Source organism: Trematomus bernacchii, unplaced genomic scaffold, assembly GCF_902827165.1.
Source record: "Trematomus bernacchii unplaced genomic scaffold, fTreBer1.1, whole genome shotgun sequence".
Classification (NCBI taxonomy): domain Eukaryota; kingdom Metazoa; phylum Chordata; class Actinopteri; order Perciformes; family Nototheniidae; genus Trematomus; species Trematomus bernacchii.
Window position 1 is genome coordinate 12,501,321 of NW_022987714.1, and position 22,053 is coordinate 12,523,373.

General features: G+C 40.2%; 3 protein-coding genes across 3 annotated transcripts in view; 1 reads left to right on the forward strand and 2 right to left on the reverse strand.

Annotated features, from left to right (window-relative positions):
* Positions 1 to 10,049, reverse strand: part of si:dkey-246g23.2 (solute carrier family 66 member 2) — a 56,717-nt gene extending 46,668 nt beyond the window's left edge. The window contains exons 1-3 of the mRNA XM_034141192.1: positions 9,778 to 10,049; positions 3,947 to 4,190; positions 3,251 to 3,384 (exon numbers count right to left, since the gene is read on the reverse strand). Coding sequence (XP_033997083.1) covers positions 3,251 to 3,384; positions 3,947 to 4,155 — 343 coding nt within the window. The 5' untranslated portion in view covers positions 4,156 to 4,190; positions 9,778 to 10,049. The remainder of the gene's footprint in view (positions 1 to 3,250; positions 3,385 to 3,946; positions 4,191 to 9,777) is intronic.
* A 96-nt stretch (positions 10,050 to 10,145) lies between these two features.
* Positions 10,146 to 13,307, forward strand: hsbp1b (heat shock factor binding protein 1b). The gene is made up of 4 exons (XM_034141193.1): positions 10,146 to 10,368; positions 11,522 to 11,588; positions 12,301 to 12,427; positions 12,829 to 13,307. Exons 1-3 carry the CDS (start codon positions 10,324 to 10,326, stop codon positions 12,420 to 12,422), a joined length of 234 nt encoding a protein of 77 aa, XP_033997084.1. The 5' UTR covers positions 10,146 to 10,323; the 3' UTR covers positions 12,423 to 12,427; positions 12,829 to 13,307.
* The window catches only part of zgc:173742 (DNA topoisomerase I, mitochondrial), a 39,113-nt gene continuing 30,300 nt past the window's right edge, over positions 13,241 to 22,053 (reverse strand). Inside the window, exons 16-20 of the mRNA XM_034141191.1 lie at positions 18,334 to 18,448; positions 16,721 to 16,848; positions 16,452 to 16,552; positions 14,916 to 15,065; positions 13,241 to 13,980 (exon numbers count right to left, since the gene is read on the reverse strand). Of these exons, the coding sequence (XP_033997082.1) occupies positions 13,878 to 13,980; positions 14,916 to 15,065; positions 16,452 to 16,552; positions 16,721 to 16,848; positions 18,334 to 18,448 (597 nt within the window). The 3' untranslated portion in view covers positions 13,241 to 13,877. The remainder of the gene's footprint in view (positions 13,981 to 14,915; positions 15,066 to 16,451; positions 16,553 to 16,720; positions 16,849 to 18,333; positions 18,449 to 22,053) is intronic.

Below are 22,053 nucleotides of genomic sequence, written 5' to 3' on the forward strand. Positions count from 1 at the left end.
AAGAGATGCCTTCGCAAGTACGGGAAACCACAGCAGGTGGAGAGGGGGCACAGAATGTAACAAATGCAGAAATCAGCAGCGGCAGTTGGATAGACAAATGTTAAAGGGGACCTATCATGCAAAATGCACTTTTGTACGTCTTTTATACATGAATATGTGTCCCCGGTGTTCCAGGGAACTCACCAAGTGTCAGAAAACACAACCCTCTCTATTTTCCTCCATACCCAAATCTCTAAAAAAGGGGCTGCAACGGATCTGATAAAAACTGATCCAGATTTGAACACTGTCCTGACGTCAGGACAGTGGCGCTACGGCTATTGGGCCAACTCCACCAATCAGGAGGAGACAGCCACGGCCATTGCCGTTCGAAAGCGCTGGAGACGCTGTAGTACATATGCCAGGCCTGTAGGTGGTGCTGTTCTCACAGAATCAGCCCTTGCAAAAACAGGGATAAAAAATGTCAAATTGAGCAAAATGAGACATGGCTAAAATGCATGATCTGTTTGGTATTTTGAAAAAAAAAAAGTATAAATATGCCTTATATAGGTATGGTCCTACACTATATTATTCAAATATAGCATGATAGGTCCACTTTAAGTAATTCCTCATTTCAATTTGTCATATAATTAAGGTTTGGTTCTATGTGTTTGTCTTTAGGAAGTGGAAAATCAAGTCAGCAAGCAGGGAACAGGTGTTGGCAAGCGGGCAGATAGATCATAGATGACCCCGGTGTGACACACGTGGATTTCAGTCTCAGATATCCTTCCTTAAAGGTGAGGTGAGGTGAAGGAAGAGGAGGAGGAGGAGGAGCAAGATGAACAAGCAACAGAAGGCAAGACAGAAGTGAGAAGAAGAGCAGTGGAGAGAAAAAGAAGGACGGTGGAGCAGAGAAGAAGGGTGCTGCTGGGAGATTAGCTGATAAATGAAAATGAAAGCGACTTCAAAATAGTTAGAAATCTTACGGGAAGAAACTACTTTACATGGGGATGTCCTGATAAGTTAGGAGGAAAGGCTGGTCCAATCTATTCTTGTCCTGACCCATCATGGCACCCGTGCTCTGTGAACCTGAAACCCCCCCCCCCCCTTCTATAAAGGGCGGGGGTTGATGTAAGCAGCTTGTGTTGCAATGTTTTAGTAACCGGGGTCATAGCAGACAAAATAATCGACGGCGATTCGGTCATCATCATCATCATCATCTCTCTGTATCTAAGCCTGTTTAACATAGAGAGAACACATGGTGTGCAGACAGAGTTTGAATAACCTCTGCTTAGGAGGTTAGGTCTTTGGCTGTTTATTTGTTTGTCTGTCAGCAGGATTAGATAGAAAACTACTGGCCCCATTCACCACAACCCTTGGTTTGCGGGTGTAGCATGGGCTGAAGATGAACCCATTACATCTGGGAATTGATCTGAATGTCGATGGGAAAATGCAAATGATGTTTTGCTTCTGTTAGCATTGCGAGAGATGGCATATGTGCTGAATTTGTGTCAGAATACATCAGAAAAATGAGTTCACTACTGGGAAAAATGTATTTTACATCCCCTCAAGTCATAAACAACTTAGACACATATCTACGTGTTTTCAAATGTTTTAAACTTCTACTTCTTGGTGTCAGTGTTGTGTCATGCTCATGTTCAGGTTTAATATTGTAGTTTGTGTCTCTACTGTGTCATGTTTACATGATTTCATGTTCAAAAAGCTCTTTATTTCTCTCATACTACCTGTGCTGCAGCACCTCTTTTCACCCTCTGTCTGAAACCAGAGCCCAGCCAGCTCTGTAGTGATTGGTCAACCGCTAAGATGTGTCCCGCAATAGAATCACCAGTGTTAGGTAGTGATGTCACTATGTTCCCGAAGTAAAAAAAGGAATCGAGGTGTTTCAGGCATGAGGGGGAGTTTGTGGGAGAGAACATTTGGGATTTTAACCTTTGCAGACCATTTACATGCACTAAAACCTAAATAACACACTACAGGAAAGGGAAATCCAAAAAAGCATAACAGGGCCTCTTTAAAGCTCATGAACATAGTTGGAATAATAACTTTCTGACTAGGGCTATGGAGCCATCTGAGGAGCACATGGCAGTGGCGATGGTCTGCGCTCTGCATCTGCCATTCTAGTTTTCTTGTTTTTAAAATGTATGTAGAAATATTGAGCACAGATCGATATAGAGCTTATGATATCATCCACCCTCAGAGAACACGAGCAATCTACCACAGGTGAAATGATAACAATGAGCGTGGGCCCTCATGGTGAGTAATACAACAGTTCTTTGCTGAGAATAACACACGCCAAAGATACAGATTACATGTCCAAACACTCAGAATCTTCCATCTCTCAGTTACAAGTCACTTTAAAAGAATTGCCACTGACAGTGACACAAGTGGACAAACATCCTGTTTTGATTTATAAAGAAACATATCCCTCTTTAAAAACCCATCAACATGATTATAATTTATGACTTAAATAACACACTCTGCTCTGCATAATGAGTATTACAAGACTCCGTCACTCCATGTCCCTCTACGGGCCGTAATCTCATAAAAATTGTACTTGGATTGAATTTCTGTCAGCCCCTTTGCAAAAGCAATCAACTGGAGCGTCCGTAAAAAACAAAACACAATTACCCATAAGAGACGGCGCCTTTTAAAGAGTGACCCTGAGAATAACCTTTGACAGGCTCTCTCCCTCCGCACTCGCAAACATATACACAATATTTAAATCAGATGCTTAGTCTGAGCCGTCTCTTTCCCATCTATATTCACTTCCTCCTTCCCGCTACACACACACCCAGACACACACACACACACTAGTCCCCAGAACAACCTAATCTTGTGTGATACAGAACAGCAACTAATACATCCACAGGCCATTTCTGCTTTGACTTGCATTTTCTTACACATCTTAATATCCATGACGCAATTTCATTACCCGTCGGGCTTTAACACAGCCAGTGTAGAGCTGCATCTGTTTTAAGGAGCCTAAGGTAACTAATAAATAAAGAATAAGGCAAGTGAATATGCATTTAAATATGTGGCTCTCAGAGGTAAGGCATTTTGAAAACAGCCGCCTTGCCAGTTAAGCTTCTCCAATGGCCCCCTCTTTTGGCAAGGAGTGGGAGTTGAAGCAATAAACTGCTGACCCAGAGAAGTGGCATGCTGTTGTTTACTACCCTCAAATAATTGTAATTACTAGATAAATGGCGGTGATTGTAATTTTTTTGCTATGTGTTAAGATGGTTTGAGTGGGTACCTGAGAGTCGGTGTTGCTTGGTGCTCACTCGGTTGGTGTTTTGGACGGTGCAGCAGAGGTGGAGCATGGCAAACATGGTGAGGATCATCACCACACTCTGGAGCAGCAGGGTGAGCTCAAACTGCTTCCCTATCCTGCAAGGACGCAACCAAAACAACAATACAAATCAGAGAAACTTTTGGGATACAATATAAATAGACACTATAAGGGTCTAGTATGGCCTTTGCACTAAAAGTAAGACATAACACATACACAAGGCCTGTATACACCCCAGTTACACCCTCATACAACAGTAAACTATTCATTCACCAATATAGGTTTTATTATTACAGGGCATGTCATGGAGGCTTTCAGCGTCACAAAATGACCTTATAAATAATACAATCTTCCAACCCGATTCTGTAAAATATCTATTTAATTCCCTCCTCGGCGCCTCCAGTCAGAACAATGACCTTTGCCCTCTGCTGTGTGAAAAAGCCTTTGTAAAATCTTAAAAGGAACAGTAAAAAGCTCAGATAATATAATTCATCTAGTTTTATTCTGTGATCATATTCCAATTTCATCCATTTTTGACACCAAGACCGATCTAAGGAATGACCTGTGTGCCCTACGAAGAGCAAAAAGAAGAAAGAAGACAGGAAAAAATATAAATGTCAAAATCAGAGGAAATGAAAAGCCTTCCCCTCTGTTGCTCACCAGAAGAAGATGCGCAGGATGTTGGCGATGAGCAGCACGAGGCAGACTCTGGTGGAGAAGCCTTCGCTGTGGTTGCTCCTCTGGATGTCCTGGTACTGGGGCACGTAGGGCAGGGCCCCCCCGAACACCATGAGTAAGGACGCCATCCAGGACAGCAGGGACCACGAGGCCTCCGTGTCCCCACCCTGCAGAAGCTCCTCTCCATCCATCACACCGGGCGCAGCTCAGGGGGTTAGGGGCGCTCCTGAGAGGAAGCAGAATGAAGGAGATGTAATGGATGCTCAGCAGTTAGCCTGATGGATGCTGCGAGGTAGCCAGAGGTCAATAACAGGCCCTGAAGTGAACATTACCCAGGAGTCCATCAGCAATACAATGTATTAAGCTGATTGTTTTAAATACTTCAGGTATGGATTTGATTGTGCCTGTTTTAAATAGCTCTCCTTGCTGAATACAATGTATCCTCTCTATACATACAAAACAATGACTGATGCTATACTCATGTAAACTTCGATGTACAGTATCTTTAGAGAAAATATAATGTTTATGCAACGTCAGTCCTTTTGCTGAAGACTTTTTAGACATATTACTGTAAAACAAACAACAATAAAATGAATTATGGCTTAATTTAGAGCTGGAACAATTAAAAAAACAAAGATAATTGCTAACTATGCCATTAGTATTAGTATTATTATTTCACATTAAAGAATGTTTGAAAATGCTATTTTGGCCTCTCAAATATGTACATTTCCCCCTTTTGTGTGTTTTATATATTATATTAATATTAAACTATATATCTTTGAGTTTTAAACTGACAATTAAATACATTTAAAGACATCATCCTTGGGCTAGGAGACACTGGATTGGACACTTTCCACTATGTAAGTTTTAGATACAAAATTAAGAAAAAAATCTATGAATCCATAAAATAATCAGCAGAACAATGATGAAATGGTTTGATGCAGTCCTAGCTGAATAACATGTAGCTTCAGGTTCCGAGTTCTGCTGATGTGCATGAGGTCACACTGTCATGGCTCACTGACAGACTTATATAGAAAAGAATGTTAATGTTATTAGTAACACCTGTGCTGCTCCTCCTACTGTATGACAAGTCAGAATGACTGCAGTTACACAGTATGGTTACTTTAGATCAGGGTTGTTCAAACAACGGCCCCAGGGCCAACTGTGGCTCATCGGACATCGGCCGATTCAACAAGTATAACGGAATATGGCCTCCACCTGAAACTTGTACTTTTCTTATATTGTGCTTCTTAAATATATATGTAAACAGATATTACACAGTAGTATGTGTGTGTTAATAAGACCACGTTTCAAATGAATTCAGTCAATTAAAGTCCAATAACTCATTTGCATAACAAGCATGAAACAGGCACTTCCTATTTCCCCTCATTATAAACAATCTGAGGCTTCTGTTTTAAGGGATAAGCTGCCAACACTTTAATAACAAATAAATGAAACCCGCTGTGATGTAGGCTGTTTTTTTTCTTAACGCATATTCAATATATAATAATTTACCTACATTGATTGATTTTGCTAACTTATAACTGAACTTATGAGGCAATATACCTCTAGTGAGTGGCCCAGCCCTTCGTATGTTTTTCTGTATGTGGCCTTCACTGAAAAGAGTTTGGACACCCCTGCTTATGATGGTAAATGACTGTTGTGTTCATTCTTGATGTGCTAGAGTCCACAATAGAGAATATAACTATTCTATCTTATCAGTCTTTGAAAGCAGCAGCAACAACAATACAGTATACCGCTTGAGCCTGTGACCGTGTGTTCTGCGGCTTCTGTATTTGTCTAAGTCATCATCTCTTAACGTTTTGAGGTTTAACCGGCCCCTCCAGCATTTCCCTTTTCTTACATTTTATAATGCACTCACATTATTGAGGAAGTATAGATTCCCTTACAGAGCGATTTGCCTTTCAAAACAGTTCCTATTCATTCAATGTTTGATTATTAATTGTCTTATTGATGACATATAACATTTAAAGCTTAAAAAGTTCAAATCAGTTTTGCTTCTTTACCTTTTAAATTCTAATCTATGTAACAAATCGTTAACTTTCACAATTATAGCGTATACAAACATTTTTATATTTCTCTAGCTGTGACCTAAATGCAAGTACAGTGCATGCACAATATGCCTTCATATTAGGGCTGCTCAATTAATCGTATTTTAATCGCAATTACGATTTTGGCTTGCAACGATTATGAAAAGTCTGAAGGGGTGCAGGGGGCACTGCTTCAGACTTTTTATGACTCTGTTGTGGCATCAGCCATTTTCTATGGTGTGGCCTGTTGGGGCAGCAACATCTCGGTTGCTGACGGGAAGAGACTGAACAGACTGGTAAGGAAGGCCAGCTCTGTCCTGGGGAGTCCTCTGGACACTGTGGAGGTGGTGGGAGACAGGAGAGTGGCAGCCAAGCTGTCCTCCCTGCTGGACAATATGTCCCACCCCCTCCAGGACACCCTGTCCTCACTGTGCAGCTCCTTCAGTGACAGGCTGCTGCACCCCACCTGTCACACGGAGAGATACCGCAGGTCCTTCCTTCCTGCAGCGGTCAGACTATACAATCAACACAGCCCCTAGTAGACCCCCCCCTCCCCTACACACACCACAACACAGACTATATCACCCCTTGCTGCTAAATACCAATCAACTATGTGCAATATGTGCTATATGTGCAATATATATATATGCCGTTAATAACTGTGTAATTTATACCTGGCTGCTAATCTTTAGAACCGTTACAAGGTGTGTTTTTTTGCATTTTGTATCTTGTAAATTGTGTAACTTGCTGTAGTTAAATACCATCATACTATGTGCAATATGTGCTATATGTGCAATATATACATTATATACATATGCCATTAATAACTGTGTAATATATACCTGGCTGCTAAATCCTAAGAACTGTTACAGGATTTGTATTTTGGAAAGTATTTTTTTTTTTTTATATTATATTTTTTATTATATCGTAACTTAGTACTTTTTTTTTCTTAACATAGGTAACATTAAGCTGTCTGTGGCTCTTTCCTGCTGTAATGATGCAAATGTCCCCTCCGTGGGACTAATAAAGGTATTCTGATTCTGATTCTGAAAACAACATAATCGAAATAAAACGATTTTATTTTTTTTATTTTTAAAAACAATTTTTTTTATTGGTTTTTCAGTTGAATTATACTTAAAGTTCAGGGTAATCAACTGTTAAAAACATACTGTTCACATTTATTTTTTCAATAAATGGATGTTTTCAAAGTAAATGGATAATCGTTTTTAATAATCGTGATATCAATTATTGACCCAAATAATCGAGATTATGATTTTTGCCATAATCGAGAAGCCCTACTTCATATACTCATGTACACCTGAAGTATACCTATACTGTGTGCTAGTATACAAGAAACACGTTTCCGCAATAGTTTCCATATTTAAAGATTGATAAGTCATATCAGTTTAATTAATACGTTTTTCTCCATTATGATATGTTGGCTGTGCAGGACACATTTGCAACTGGAGCTCGCAAAATAGATTTTTTTTTTACAACTACATTAAGTTGGGTGGTAACGTGGGCTTATACATTTTACAGAAAGGTAGAGGTGTGTGTGTTTTATGTATGAGCAGCCACATAGACAGACAGGGATGACAGGTGTGGAATTTGAAGCTAAATATGTGGAAACCTCCCACAGAGAGGGAACAAGTGGAGTTCAAGAAAAGGTCAAACAGACAGTATCCTGAGAAGGCAGAGATGACAGGCAGGTGTGACAGCTGAGTGGGTGGGAGGGGTGGGAGGGGTGGGGGAGATAACAAAAAGCGAGTCTAGCTATAAAATAACTGTCAACTATTTTTGTATTTCCTAAAATAAAAATAAACTTATACTACTACTTGGAAAGAACAGAAGACATTAAAAAGAAAGATTCCTACTTATTCTTAGTAGTAATCAAACAAATTACAAGGAATTGGTAATCACCACTATAAATGGAAGAACCATTTAGATATGGAATGAAAAAATAACCAGGAGAATCAAGTTCATGTCTTTGCAAATGGGAAAGTGGCTAAAGTAAGCAACAACAAACATTGCTTTTGATACTTCAATTAGATATCACAATTATCGAACTTATGATAATTTATGATAAATCTGTTATCTGTTAACTAGGTCCAGTAAATTATTTATCTGTTTTTCTTCTTTTTGGGTTGTATTTATGTATTTAGGTTTTAACTGTGTTTCATTTTGTTGTGTATGCCCTTAAACCCTATCATCTCTTTAAAAAGTATTATGACTATTCCGTGTCTCCTCCTGCTAACTGACTTCTTTCTGAAAACTCACCACAGGTCCTCACACACAATTAATGCCCTGTGTGCAGCATAACTAGTTCAGCTACTTGGCTACTCTAATCTTTAAAATAGTGACGTTTTGTGCTAGCCAGCATTCTTAAAGGGATAATAACATAAAGGTTACTAATTCCCTCTTTCTCCAGGGAACTCTAGAGAACAAATATAATGATTCATTACATTTTAGAGAATGTGATACGGACAAAAAACTCTTGCTGCTGTACACAAAAGCATGACCTACAACTTCTGAGCAAATACTGATAAATGTGTTACTCTTCAGGTCACTTAATAGTATGGTTGCCATTGACACATCTATACCAGAGGGCCAACAAGAATATAAACTCCTTGGCTCAAATATATGTTTGGCATTTTAAGCTGACAAGTCACTGGGTAAAGCTTAGAGGGCCAGTCAATGCACCAGGAAGTTATTTAGTCATGACAATCAAATAAAGTCAGCAGCAGGTTTAATGATGGTATTTCTTTTACATACTTGGTTTATGATAGCTGAGAAAAAGGTTATTTCAACATGACAGGAGATAGAGCGTACATGGAGCACCGAGAGTCACCCAGAAAATGATCAGGGTCTGATAACTCATTAGACATATTATATTTCTCATAACTCAGCTGTAAGTAAGGACAGAAATAAGGACATACCTCACTGCTGGAGGAGAAGCCAGTTCAAGTTATAAACTCCCACAACACATTTACAACTAGTATACAGTTACAGCTATGAAATGCAGTAACATCTTGTCTATCCAGGGTGAATAAGGCTAGTAAACACATTGGTCAGTTTATTTGAAAATAAATGTCAGAGCAAGATGAGTTGTAATGTTTATTCACTTCATCTGATAAATATAAAAAATTTCCCTTTATTAATTGTCCCCTTGCCTCATGTCATTTTGAAAAAAGCTATGAAAGTTAATGCTAGGTCAATGCCATTGGAACACAGCCTATAACAAGTTTGTTTTTATAGGTTTCCTACAGTTAAACATTACTCAAGTATTTAACAATCCAAGGTGTCTTCAGCAATTTCCTTCCTTGGGTTGTGTAAGTAAACCATCACACACACACACACACACACACACACACACACACACACAGAGTGTAAAGTAAATATGTTGGGCCACTTCTAGTAAGAGGACATACTGTTATGCAAGATAAGCATAGCTTCATGGGGTTGGGTCACTGACATGCCTGAACATACAGGCATCATTTTTGGGCTACTGGGCAACAACAGTAACATCACACAAAGAAGCAGCTGTTACACCGTCTGTTTACACTGTTGTAGACTCATGAGTACACAGAGGAGATTAAACATGTGAACGCTAATGCCAAACGTACAGAATCATTTTTGTATTTAAAAAGCGCGCTTACAGCTCGCGCGATGTATCGCTCCTGATATAGATTTTAAGTCAAAGTAGCATCATTTGAGTTTTAACGTGTTATGGGTAAACCGTGGACTACTTCTAACTTTACTCACCAGTCGTCTTTATTCACTTTCCTTCGTCTTTTAAAAACACAAACAGTCACAATGATGTTTCAGCGTCAAAACACATTGTGTTCCCTGGCAGCTCCAACTATCAAATCCCAACTCGATCTCAAGAGAGGAGGCGAAAGGTGCACGCGCATGCAGGCATACAAACACACGCGCGCACGGATACTTTTAGACTTTCCAAATGTAAGTATGAAACATGAAAGTCGTTAGGTCACCTAATGAGATGCTGCCTCTGGTAAACCAAGTGCGTTGAATGAGTGGCGCATTTGTTTCCTTGGGGGCCATAAGGGGTTAAACACAACTACTATTTTATTGTATTGCTTCATTTAATACTCAATGTTCCACATTTCTTAGCGGCCACACAGCTCTCGCGAGACTCTGTGTTATGTAGAACAGCTGACTGTGCTGGGTGGTGCTATCGAGGGAGGGCTACCTATTTCGAACTGTTACAAGCTTGATATATCCATAATCGCTAAACAGCATTTTCAGTTCTACTACGGTTTAGACATTGATAATAACTTCCACCACAACATGGCTGAGACGGACCCCAAGTCGGTGCAGGACCTTACCAATGTGGTGAGTCGAGAGCGTAATGACACGCTAGCGTTAGCTACAGGAGCATAGCTAGCAAAAGCAATAAGAATGCTAACGGTGGACAGTTAACGTTAGCTGTTTGCATCAGCTGTATAGTGCATCCGTAGCCTTTAGTGTTATTAATGTTTTTTTAAATAAAATAGATTCATGGGTTCGGTTTGCTCAACTTGTTTACTGAAGCCAGCATGTTTTGTTTAGCACGTTATATAACGTGAATGGTCAGTTGGGCTTTTACATGACATCATCAAATCACAACCGAACAAACTGCATTGCTATACACAACAGAAGTGTTGCTGCCGTGTGATTCTTCTTTAAAGAGGCTTGTTTTAATAAATGTATATTTTAAGCATTAAGAATATTGTGCAGTATCACTCACAGATATAGCACAATGCATTGTTCTAGATGAATTCTACCTGTTCATTATAATTGGGTAATGTTTCCTAGTGTTGTCATGGAGATAATGTAGAAAAGTCGTTAAACTTCAGTTAACCTCCCAAACATGTATCAATCCCCTGTGGTATTTATGTCTTTTATACACATTTGTGTTCTAATACTTTTGTTTTAAAACCATCTTCAAGGACGCCCAGTTACTCTAGATTTAGTTGTGTTTTTTATGAACCTTCAATGTATCATTCTGCCTCAGGGTACCTCTTAACCAAACGTTTTTGACATATGAAGAATAAAACAAGTGAAAAATAAACTGTTGACCGGTGTATACTTAAGAAACCACCATCAGAGAACCCCATATAATGATGAACACCAATGCAGAGCAGTATGAACTTATTGTGAGTTCATTGTTCTGCACATATGCTTATCACACTGGATTAAATAATCATCTCCCGTGGTTACTGAGATTTTACATTGTTGTCAAGGAAACTAGTTACTTTCAATGTCCTTTTTTAAACCATTCATAGATATGGTGCATTAGAGTGGGAGTGCTGATGTTTGTCACTGGCAGAGCTATTGTTAATAATGAATAGTCAGCTGACAGCAATATTATTTATATCTGCTCAATTGTGTCATGAAACTGGTACGTCTGATGTGTGGCTGCCATCAGTGAACCTACTTTACTCACTAGATACATTTGTGTGGCTTATTGTTTCACTGACATGATTTCTGTGTGCTCGTTTCCCAGGTCCAGACACTGCTGCAACAGATGCAGGACAAGTTCCAGACCATGTCAGACCAGATAATCGGAAGGAATATCCTTACTAATAAAACAAATGAAATAAGAGTTAATTGATTTAAATGCACTGGTCAATCTAATATGGTAATGGTTCATGGCTTAATGGTAGATGTACAGCAGGGCTATTCAATTAGTTTGGAATGGGGGCCGGTTGATGAAAATGATCCAAAGCAAGGGGCCGGGAAAAAGATGGCTTGAAATATGAGCAATCATATTTAAGAGCTTCAGATACAGTAAATACTACAACAGCATAGTGGAGTGCATATATTGTGTTTAATTCAATCAAACAACATAGCCCCAAGGCCTTTATAGATCTAAATGGCAAGTTCAGAACTCAGTAGGCCTACATGTTTCATTTGATTTCATTTAGGTGAAATGATCTAATCATTCACACAGAGATGCAATCAATGACAGGAGTTGTCACTACAGTATAGTAGGTGGGTTCGAAACCCGAGCCTGTCGAAGTTTTCAGGCATTGTCTACCCCTCTATCTCTCAATGTAACACCCTCTCTGGAATAAAGGCACTATGGCACAAAAAAAAAAAAAAATTGATGACTTTTTAACATTATACTCAAAGGGCCAGTAAATATCACCCCGGGGCCGGATTTGGCCCGCGGGCCGCCAATTGAATAGCCCTCATGTACAGACTGAAGTAAAACCCAACTTTGCCTATATAACAGTAACTTTGTGTTTTTGAGTAAGTTGTCTACCTTAACTGTTTCTCCACTTGATGAGATGAGCACGCGTATTGATGATTTGGAGAAGAACATCTCCGACCTGATGACCCAGGCTGGAGTTGAAGAGATTGAGGCGGCACCGGAAAAGCCTAAAGATGGTCAAGGCTCCTAATGAAGGTGAACCCAGCTAGCATTTCAAACTGAGAAAAAAACAGTTCACACCGATGGCTTTTATTCATGCCCCTCTTTCCCCTCGACTCATGCATCTTAAATGGGACAGTTCGCACCAAAATGAAAATAACATGTTTTACTCTTACTTGTTTATCAATTTAGATTGACTTTTTTTAATAATGCAAATAGAATTGCTAAATGCGCTAAAACAATAATATTGAAAAGTTGTTTCTTCAGAGATCATATTATATTTGGAAGATTGGATGAGTTTTAAATGTTATTAAGGAGTTTGTTTTTGCCAGATTTAAAACGTGGCAAAATGCAGGCTCATGCGATTTTAGTTGAATTAACTTCCTGCATTCCTTTAAACCAGTTCACTAAATGCACCTTTGTTTGTCTGTCCGCAGGTTCCTAAGTAACACGGAGTGAAGTCTACAGGAGACTTTTTCCATTTTGAAAATTGACTAATATTGATTTGGCGTGTCGTTGTGTGAAATGCTTTTTTATATATGGATTATTGTGATAAACGGTTACAGTTATGAAATGACTTGAAAAGTTATTCGTAAACTAGAATAGTGTGATATGCCCTTCAGAACTTTAAACGCTCACGTGCAGAAATGCAACTTCGGGATTTTTTTGTGCACTGGCCCCAGAGGTTATTAGATCATATATCTTAGATAGATAAATCCCATGAAGCGATGGCTGATGGGAATGTTTTGCCTGGGCTGGGAAGTACAACATGCAGGCCAGTGGAACCTCCATCTGTACCAACATGGGCGCAGTGAACATCTGAAGCCTGGAGAGTTAACAGAGCACTGTTAGTACCAGGGTGTGGGATGCATTCCAATTTCAGCTGATTTTCTTCTATTAAAGCTATTTAATACAATGCTGTCTGTCATGTATTACATAATTAATATTTGACAAGGTGCTGAGTGAATTTTTAAAAATATTAACTCCTAGGTGCTCAGTGTTTTTCTGTATTTATTTTTTTAAGCCAGAGTTGTATTTTATCATGCAAGTGATCTGGAATGTCTCATGTTAGCATGTTTGTTTTGGGTCTATAATGTGTTGAAATGCAATTCATTATTACACTAAACTAAGCTGGAAAATTGTGAAGTTACCTTCTTAACAGGATGTTTCTAACTGACCATGATCGTGCACCAAATTAGAAGTATTTGCAGAAATGTCCACTGAAGAGAGTGTCACTTTACTGTGCAGTAGGAACCTTTATTCAAATTGGTGAAAACAATGTACAAAGAAAACAAGCAACAGAACTAAGTGCCAAAAGCATTAGACAAATGCACAGCTGTAAACGAAACGTGTCACACTATCACATGAAGTCTCCAGTAATTTCATATGAATGCAATATTAAAGTTCTGTATGTATTACACAGTCATTGGTTCCTTATCTGCAATAACCATCATCTAGTGAGACTGGGGTTTTTAGAGGCTTAAAGTTAGAACTCAAAGTCCGCCTCCGTCATGTCGAGGGCCCAGGCAAACTTGTCCCTCTGGCTCTTATTGTAGATTTTATCTACGGGTACGACCATGTTGCGACACCTGAAAAAATATAAGATTGTTTAGCATACTCACTGCAAAATAAATACAGCTGAAATCACCACTTAGTCTTCGAAGGTGTCAAAATCATTGTTTCTTAATCTTGCATAAAGTTATACAAATGGAATGTATAAATACTTCAAACACTTTATATTTTATATTCATTTGGTTCATGTGTGTATGGCAAAGAAATTAGTTACACAAGTGCTTTTCCTGTGTTTGAAGATGACCAAACTAATGTAATGGAAAAATTAAAAAGACATTTCGACCATAGCTTTAAATAAAATTACTTCAGCTTTGAGGCTAGAGGGGAAAACAATGTAGTTGGTATTGTTAAGAAAAATTAAATTAAATTCCATATGACAAATTATATATGTGGTATATTTATACTAGATCTCTACTGCAGAAATGTCTTATAATACTTTAACTTAATCTATAGAACATATTACGTTGTCTCACGATCTGTTTTAAAGCCAGAGTAGAAAAAGTGTCATACTACAAAGAAATGTATTTTAGCTGTTATTATATATCATGGAAGTCACAGCAAGGCTAATGATCTGTAAACTCATTGTTCCAATTTTGTTATTACTAGACTATAAATGCTTTGCTGCTGTCTCATTGGTCGTTCTTAAGGAGCCAATCAGAGTTATTCCAGAAAGACAGGTTAGTTAGAAGTTGGTTTGTGTACATATTTGGTCAGAAAATGGAACTCAGCTTAAGATGGAGGTTTACAGTGATTAAAAGCAACCATCTTCACTGGACTGGAAAACCCAAATATCTGGCTGACCAATAAGCTTGCTTGGTGAAACAGGCTAGGAAAGAGGTGGTTTGATTTGAAAACCCGCCTTTGTCTTAACGTACGCTGACAGGTGCAGGACTTTAGACAGCGACTATGGGCAACCCAGTTGTTTATAGTGACCGTGTCACTGTTCACTCACCAAGCCACGCTGATGCGGGGGTCCAGGTAGTTCAGCTTGGAGGTGCCCAGTGCGATCTGCTTGTTTTCCTCTTTGTCAGTCGCCTGCAACTCCATCTTCAGCAGCATCTCCTCACAGCGCTGCACCGCCGCCATCTTCTTCTCCACCAGCCTGACAGGAAACAAAAGGAAGGTGCGACACAGTCAGACACCTCTGGTTAGGGGTGCATACCGGTACCCAGATCCGTTTTTGATACTTTTATTTTTTTATTTTATTTAATTTTTTATAAAAGTGAGGTGAAATGTAATTAAAAGAATCTACCCTATGCATAAACGAAACCTCAATCATAGCGAACAAATATGTTTTTTTTTTACCGCAAGCCGTCATCGCCACGGAGGAGCACACAGCCTCTGTGAGCGAGCCAGACAGAGAGAGAGAGAGAGAGAGCACACCTTTATCTATTTAATATATATCATATATAAATAAAGTAAGAAATCATTCCAATGTGTACTATAGGACAGTAAAAAAAACAGTTAAAAAGGGGAGTGAGTAAAATATGCATAAATAAAAAGACAGAATGCTAACTAGGTAAGATAAGATAAGAATAAACCAGTTTAAATGATTTGTTATTGGTGATCATATTCTAAAGATGTTTGGATTATTGAAAAGTATACAGCTCCCTTTCATCTGAGTGTTGAGAGCTGTATCCATAAATTCATGTTGTGCTCAAAGTGCACCAGATTGATGCATTTGAGGGGGGGGGGGGGGGGGGGTGACTTTACTGGCAATGATCCGGACCAGTGACCTAGTATAAAGTTCACAAGTGGACCTTTAATAAAAAAGTTTGAGTACCCCTGCCCTAGAGGATGTGAGGACCCCCCTAGAGGAGGTGAGGACCCCCCGAGAGGATGTGAGGTCCACCCCCAAATAAAGCAGGTTAAAATAATTAAATTGAATACATTTTATTTTAGTAAACACTGAAAACGGGTCCCACAGACCCAAACAGCACACAAAGGTTAAAGGTCAGCATATCATAATGTTAAAATGTGCTAAATATATACACTGCAAAAAACAAAAAAAAGAGGAGTAAAAGTAGCCCCCGACTTGTTTTATTTTTTGAAAGTAGCTCTCATCCTAAAAAAGGTTGGAGACCCCTGCTCTACACGTATCCTTTTTTCTTGTCAACGTGCATGCAGCAGAACCAAGTTTCTTTTTTCTAAGTGCCACTCAATCCTACATCATGTTGTGAAGTAAACACACATTGTGTATTAAAAGGCGATACACAGAAAGGCCGTTCCATTGAGGAAGTCTTACACTGTAGCGTCAAACTAAAAGTGTTTGTATTTGCCTTTTGGCTCGAGGCACAAAGACTAAAGAATTAAGGGCAGAGGAGGTGGTTGCACATTATATATCTTTGACCTGTAGCTCATTATTCACTGTGAAGCAGTTATTCTTTGTTGTTTGGAGGCACGAAACTTTCTACAAGTAACTCTTGTTTATTTCTAATAGTTTTAATGTCCATATCTTGCTGCTCTTTCAGCCCTTTGGGACACTTACGGCTGCGGTTTGGGTTCTGGGCTGCCTTTGGTCTTGGCCTCCTTCTTGGCCTGTTTCAACTCTGTCTTTGCGAGGGACAGCTTCTCCTTTCGGGCATCGATCTGAATGGACAGATGATAACAAAAGCGTATTTCTATACATGGATCACTGTAAGTATCAACATTTCACTGCCTCGGTGATAGAGATTATTTTAAAATGGCGTCAGGGTCATGATATCATCCTGCCCGGTAAAGGTTAATGTGATGAATGAGTGTGTCTCATAAACCTACCTTGGCCTGAAGGTTAGCCATAGACTGATCGAAGGTCTTTGGCGCCGCCCGCTGATGGTTACACAGAATTGCAACTGCTCTGTTGGCTCTGTTGTAAGAGAGCAGTTTCTCCGGCTCATTGTCGGACTCTTTAAAAAGGGGACAGAAGAGTCATTTGTATTTTTACAAGAACAATCCACTGAGAATGAATATCTGACCAGAATTACACACGGTCATTTAAAAGATGAAATCACGCTGGTGTCCCTGTTGTAATGAATGCTCATCAGCAATCTGCACCACAAATCGACCAAGACCTTGAACACATGCAATTACAGTTTGCTGCTTTTTCATTTCATTTAGTCCCATCCCTATAAGCCTCATCTCTTCTCTGTGGGATCCACACACCACATGCCATCCTGCAGATTGGCTCTCAGTGGCAGTCTAGAAATGAGAGGGGAGAGTGTGACACTTCTATCTCCGATTGAGAAACGGTGGCAGGGGCAGCCAATGGGACCCTGATAAGAGCGAGGCAGAGGCGCAGCACTGGGAGCAGAGATAATGTTCTCCTGCCAGGGCCCCGGAAAGCCAACTGACACGAGGATATCGGGAGTCAAGCAAGCTAAAAATAAGAAATGTCAAAAGCGTGGCAGTTTTATCACGGGGCTCCATGACACAAGCAGTGATGTAATGAGACAATGATGAGGGCCAGACTGATAGAAGGCTATAGTATTAAAGATACTGATGGATTTGATTGAGATGTGAGCATTATCACAGTTTCATAAAAGACAATTGTCATTAAAAACACGGAGATAATTTGCTGTTACAATTTGATGTCAATAAAATAACATAAAATCTTTCTATCAATTCTATACTGCTGTAGCTACACTTGCTATTTTAGGTGCGTTCACACCGACACATATAGAAACATGCAGTGCACTATGTCTGGATATTGAACTCGTAGTGCTCCAAAAGTTGCATGTGGAAAGTGGGACACTTCCACATGCAACTTCTTCCCCCCCCCCCCCCACCCTCCACTCAATGGTCGCAATCTTGGCTAAATACCAAAAATGAGGTCTGAGGAAGCTAAAGCAATTGCGGTCACTCTAGTAAACCACGCAGTACAGTTTAAACAACCGTGAGCAAAACAAGTCGTCTGATATTTTGGTGGACGGAAATCATTGCAGTTATCGCAATAATGATTCATCCGATTGACATTTCACATTAACAAGAAAAACTATAATTTTGAGATTGACATTTTCAATGATTGCACAAAAGTTGTGATTTTCCCCAATACTATCTCATTGCAAATCCTGCACTATGCAATAAAGTGCTTTGTGTACAATGTGCACTACATGTAACTAACTCAAGTTTCAATTGAGAAACAGCATGAGAATAGACCCAACATTGACAATGCAACTAAAGACCAAAGAGTAGAGTACATTTTTGAACATAAAAGCATGGAAACATGTCACAGTAGAGGCACAAAATACAAATATGAATCAGAAAATGTGCAGATTATGTCCTCTTTGAGCCGAAATAACCCATGTTGCTGCTTAGGAATATTAAACTGAGATTTTAAGAGCTATGAGTGTAATGTTACATGGCATAATAAGCATTGAGTGTGAGTGTCTTACTGTTTGACAGCTCTTTCAGCTGCTCCTGTAAGGTGATGGAAGCGTTATATGTCCTGAAGACCTTGGCACTCAGACCGGGCATCAGAGAACTCAGGTGCTTGTTCAGCAGGACTGTCTGCAGAGAGAAATGTGAAGCAGAGAAACACATTTAACACCAGTGTGGTACTGTACAAACACAATGTTAACACAAAACCAGGAGACAGACTGTCTCTAAACTCTACCACTAGGTGGCAGTGTGGCATTGCACCACAGCAGTGATTGAAGTGTGTGTAATGTACAATAACAAATAAGACACATACAACTCCGTCTCTGCCTTCATTATCATCATCATCCATTAGAGCAGGCAGATTAAAATAGATCACAGTACTATTTCCCCGCTGACATTTGGGTAGGTATTATAGCGAGTTAGGGCTGTCATAGTCAGTGGTTAGATAGCCATTAGCTGCTGGCTAATGGCAGCAGCTCCAACACAGCAGCAATGAGATGAGGCTAACAGTGTAAGCAAACAAAACAAACACATGTGCTCTCTGCGCACACACTGATATGAGGTGCAAACATGAGGACTTTAGAGGATGCATTTCTAAACACAGATACAAGCTCACAGATGAAACAAACAAACAACCATAGCTCTGGCAGAAGAAGAAACAATGGTGATGCTTTTAGTGAGGATTACATTAATGATGATGTGGTTGGTTTGATCAGAGCAGGGTCAGGACCCGGCTGTCTGGGGCCATGCAGGAGACTTCGAGAGAGTTTGTCATGTTTACATATGCTGGAGGGAGGTACACACATCCACACACACAACGTTGTTATGTCTGCCTTGCCAATAGGCTACCTGACTCTGCCACTGTGATGCTAATGAGAGTGTCTGCAGGTCTGAGGGCCAAGCATGATAGCCGTCTGTGCTGAATTTCCTCATGAACACACTCCGTCTGCTTCTAAATGACCATTCATCCGTCCCATATGTTCCTACCTACAACTGTCTCACAACAAGACAGGAGGTTTCTCAGCAAACAAGAGCACTAACCAAACGTTGCCAGACTGTGAGCTGCCGCAGCGATCGCTTGGTTTCCACTGCATGAAACCTGCGTATATTGAGGGGGTCTTTCTATGTTTCCTCCCAAATAGACAAATGGCTGTTGATCATCAGAAAGAAGAAGAAGAAGAAGACATACTTTATTAATCCCTTACGGGGACATTTCTTTCCCCACTCTGTTGTGTTTACACACATTACACACACACAGGGAGGATATACATGCACAAACACAACCACATGCAGATAGGAGAGGTGGCAGAGAGGCTGCCAGGTACCCGGCGCCAAGGGAGCAGTTTCGCTGTATTTATCACTTTAGATATAAGAACACACAAAGCAAACTCATAAAAGGTGCACGTGAGTTAAAAACCAATAAGAAGTAGAAGAAGAAACAACCGATAAAATAATACTGAAACATTTGAATGAAAGCCTCCTCCACAACTCTATCCTTTCCTCCCTCTCTCCCACCTCCTACTCTTTTCCAGCCATGTTCCACCTTCTCCCTCTTAACCCCCCCCTCACCTGGACCAGCTGTCACATTTCTACCTCTCCATCTCCTCCAACCCCCCCCCCCCCCCCCATCGTCTCCGCTCTCTCAGTGGCCTGGCCTTTACGGGTGCCAATCAGGCCTGCCCACAGACGCCATTACCATTCCACCTCCAACACACCCTGACATTTCTTGACACACTGGAGGGCAGGGAGCAGAGGCGGCGCACTCCTTCCTTCAATTGCTCCATCTCTTCATCTCACCCTCTCACTCCCTGTCCCCGTTTGGAGCTTCCTTTTCCTGCCTGTCAATCTTGAGATAGTGTCACGTGACTGACACTAGAACTTCCAGGTGCTTTCTAATCTGCATCTCTCTCTGCCTCCTTCTCAGAGTGCAGGAATGAGTCATAAAACCCGGGAATTTGTTTTATTTGATTTACGACTTCTGGTTACCTCGTCTTGAAGTCTATCACTCCATGACAGCCATGGTCAGGCACAGGTGTACCTTTAGTGAAAGACTCATTCCACAAAGATGCACTGAAAAGCGCCACAGGAAGTCCTTCCTTCCGGCGTGCGCCCTGATATCAAAATACTGATTTTCCCCATACAATTTGAAAGTGATGCCAAAAAACAATATTTCAAAAACGGTATAGAATATAAAATATAAAATATGAAAATCGTGTCACATAGACCACCAGACAGCTTTGTTTTTACGGTTTTTCTGTAGAGGAAGTAAAGAACCGTAAGTAGGGATGTATTTGTTGTTTGAGGTGCAACATATGACTCAGCAGCTTTAAGACATGAAGAAACTATTTTTTTTCGCTTGGCTCTAATGCATTATTTTCAGCGGAAAGTGGGCGGGCCGCCATTTTGTCCGGAAGGGACGTTAGCGCCTTCATACTAGATTTTTCTAGAAAAACCCCTGAGATTATTTAACTATTTCCTCTGTTAAAGGGCCCATGTCATGGCCATTTCCACTGATCATAATTACATTGTTGAGGTATACTAAAATAGATTTATACTGTGCAATTTTCCAAACTCACATTGGTTTCGCATACAGCATCTCTGTCAAGCATGTGTATTCAGCAGTATTCACTTTCTCCACTAAACGACTCGTTGGAGCTCTTGCCCCCCCCTCCCTGTGAGCCTAGTGTGCTCCGATTGGTCAGCTCGGCCACTCGTTCTGATTAGTCAACCACCAGAGAGGCTGCGCCCATGTCAGTGCTTTTCCCGGCTGCTCTCAGCGTAACATCAGTCTTATCATGGCGTCGGCACAGCCGTATATTTTATATACATATATATTTTTAACTGTTGTTATAGAAGAGTGTGACGGCCCCAGGGCCTTTGTCTTACGATGGGGTGGAGCTGAAGAGGCTAATCAGCACGATCACGGACACCTCCGGACACTACGGCCCCAGTCTCTCTCCAAAGCGGCTGCAGGAAGACTAACTCTGCGATCCTCTCAACCACCTCTCTCCATTTACCACAATAAATGTGCCGTGGTTTTGTAAACTCGTGTATGTCTCCTTGTCTTTGTGGCCTACGAGCCGCTCATAACAAAGAGTAAGTTATTTTTACCCGTTATAAACTACTACTGTTTGATGAGAAATCAAATCATGGTTTGCTATATATGAATTCAGGGAAGAAAGGATAGGCCTACTAAGTATTTCCATTAAACTTTATTTTTAGAAATGTACAAAATGAACATAAATATACATATATACACGGTATATCATCCATTCCTCCTCCTTGCATCTTGCCTGCGCACAGTCGGTGCGGTGCCTTTTAGCACGACGCCTCAGTAGTAGTAGAAGTGCCTTTTAGCATGTCATGGATTGTCCGCCAGGATCTGGCTGGACGAAATCAAATGCAAATCACAAAATATTAGAGAAACTTAGTTGTTTTAGATTCGTTAGTAGTAGTTGTGTAATGAACAGCTTGCCTGCTAATATGCTAACCTAGCTTTGTTTACCTTGGTAGCTAACACGATATGAACGTTAGCTTGGAGGAAAGGCAACTATAATGCAGTGTAATAAAACTACTATGAACAAAAGCTAGTGGTTCATATTAGGCTAGCAATAACGTGTTTATAATTGCAATCGTATACGGGTATTCTGCTACCATACAATGTAACTTGCATGAATACATTGTTTTGCGCTAGCATACAGCTAGCCTCGTTAGCTACATGCAGTATATGTACG

Coding starts and splice junctions, on each gene's coding strand:
- hsbp1b (XM_034141193.1), top strand. CDS start 10,324: ATGGCTGAGACGGACCCCAAGTCGGTGCAGGACCTTACCAATGTG. Junction 10,369..11,521: donor TGCAGGACCTTACCAATGTG/GTGAGTCGAGAG, acceptor CTCGTTTCCCAG/GTCCAGACACTGCTGCAACA. Junction 11,589..12,300: donor AGACCAGATAATCGGAAGGA/ATATCCTTACTA, acceptor CTGTTTCTCCAC/TTGATGAGATGAGCACGCGT.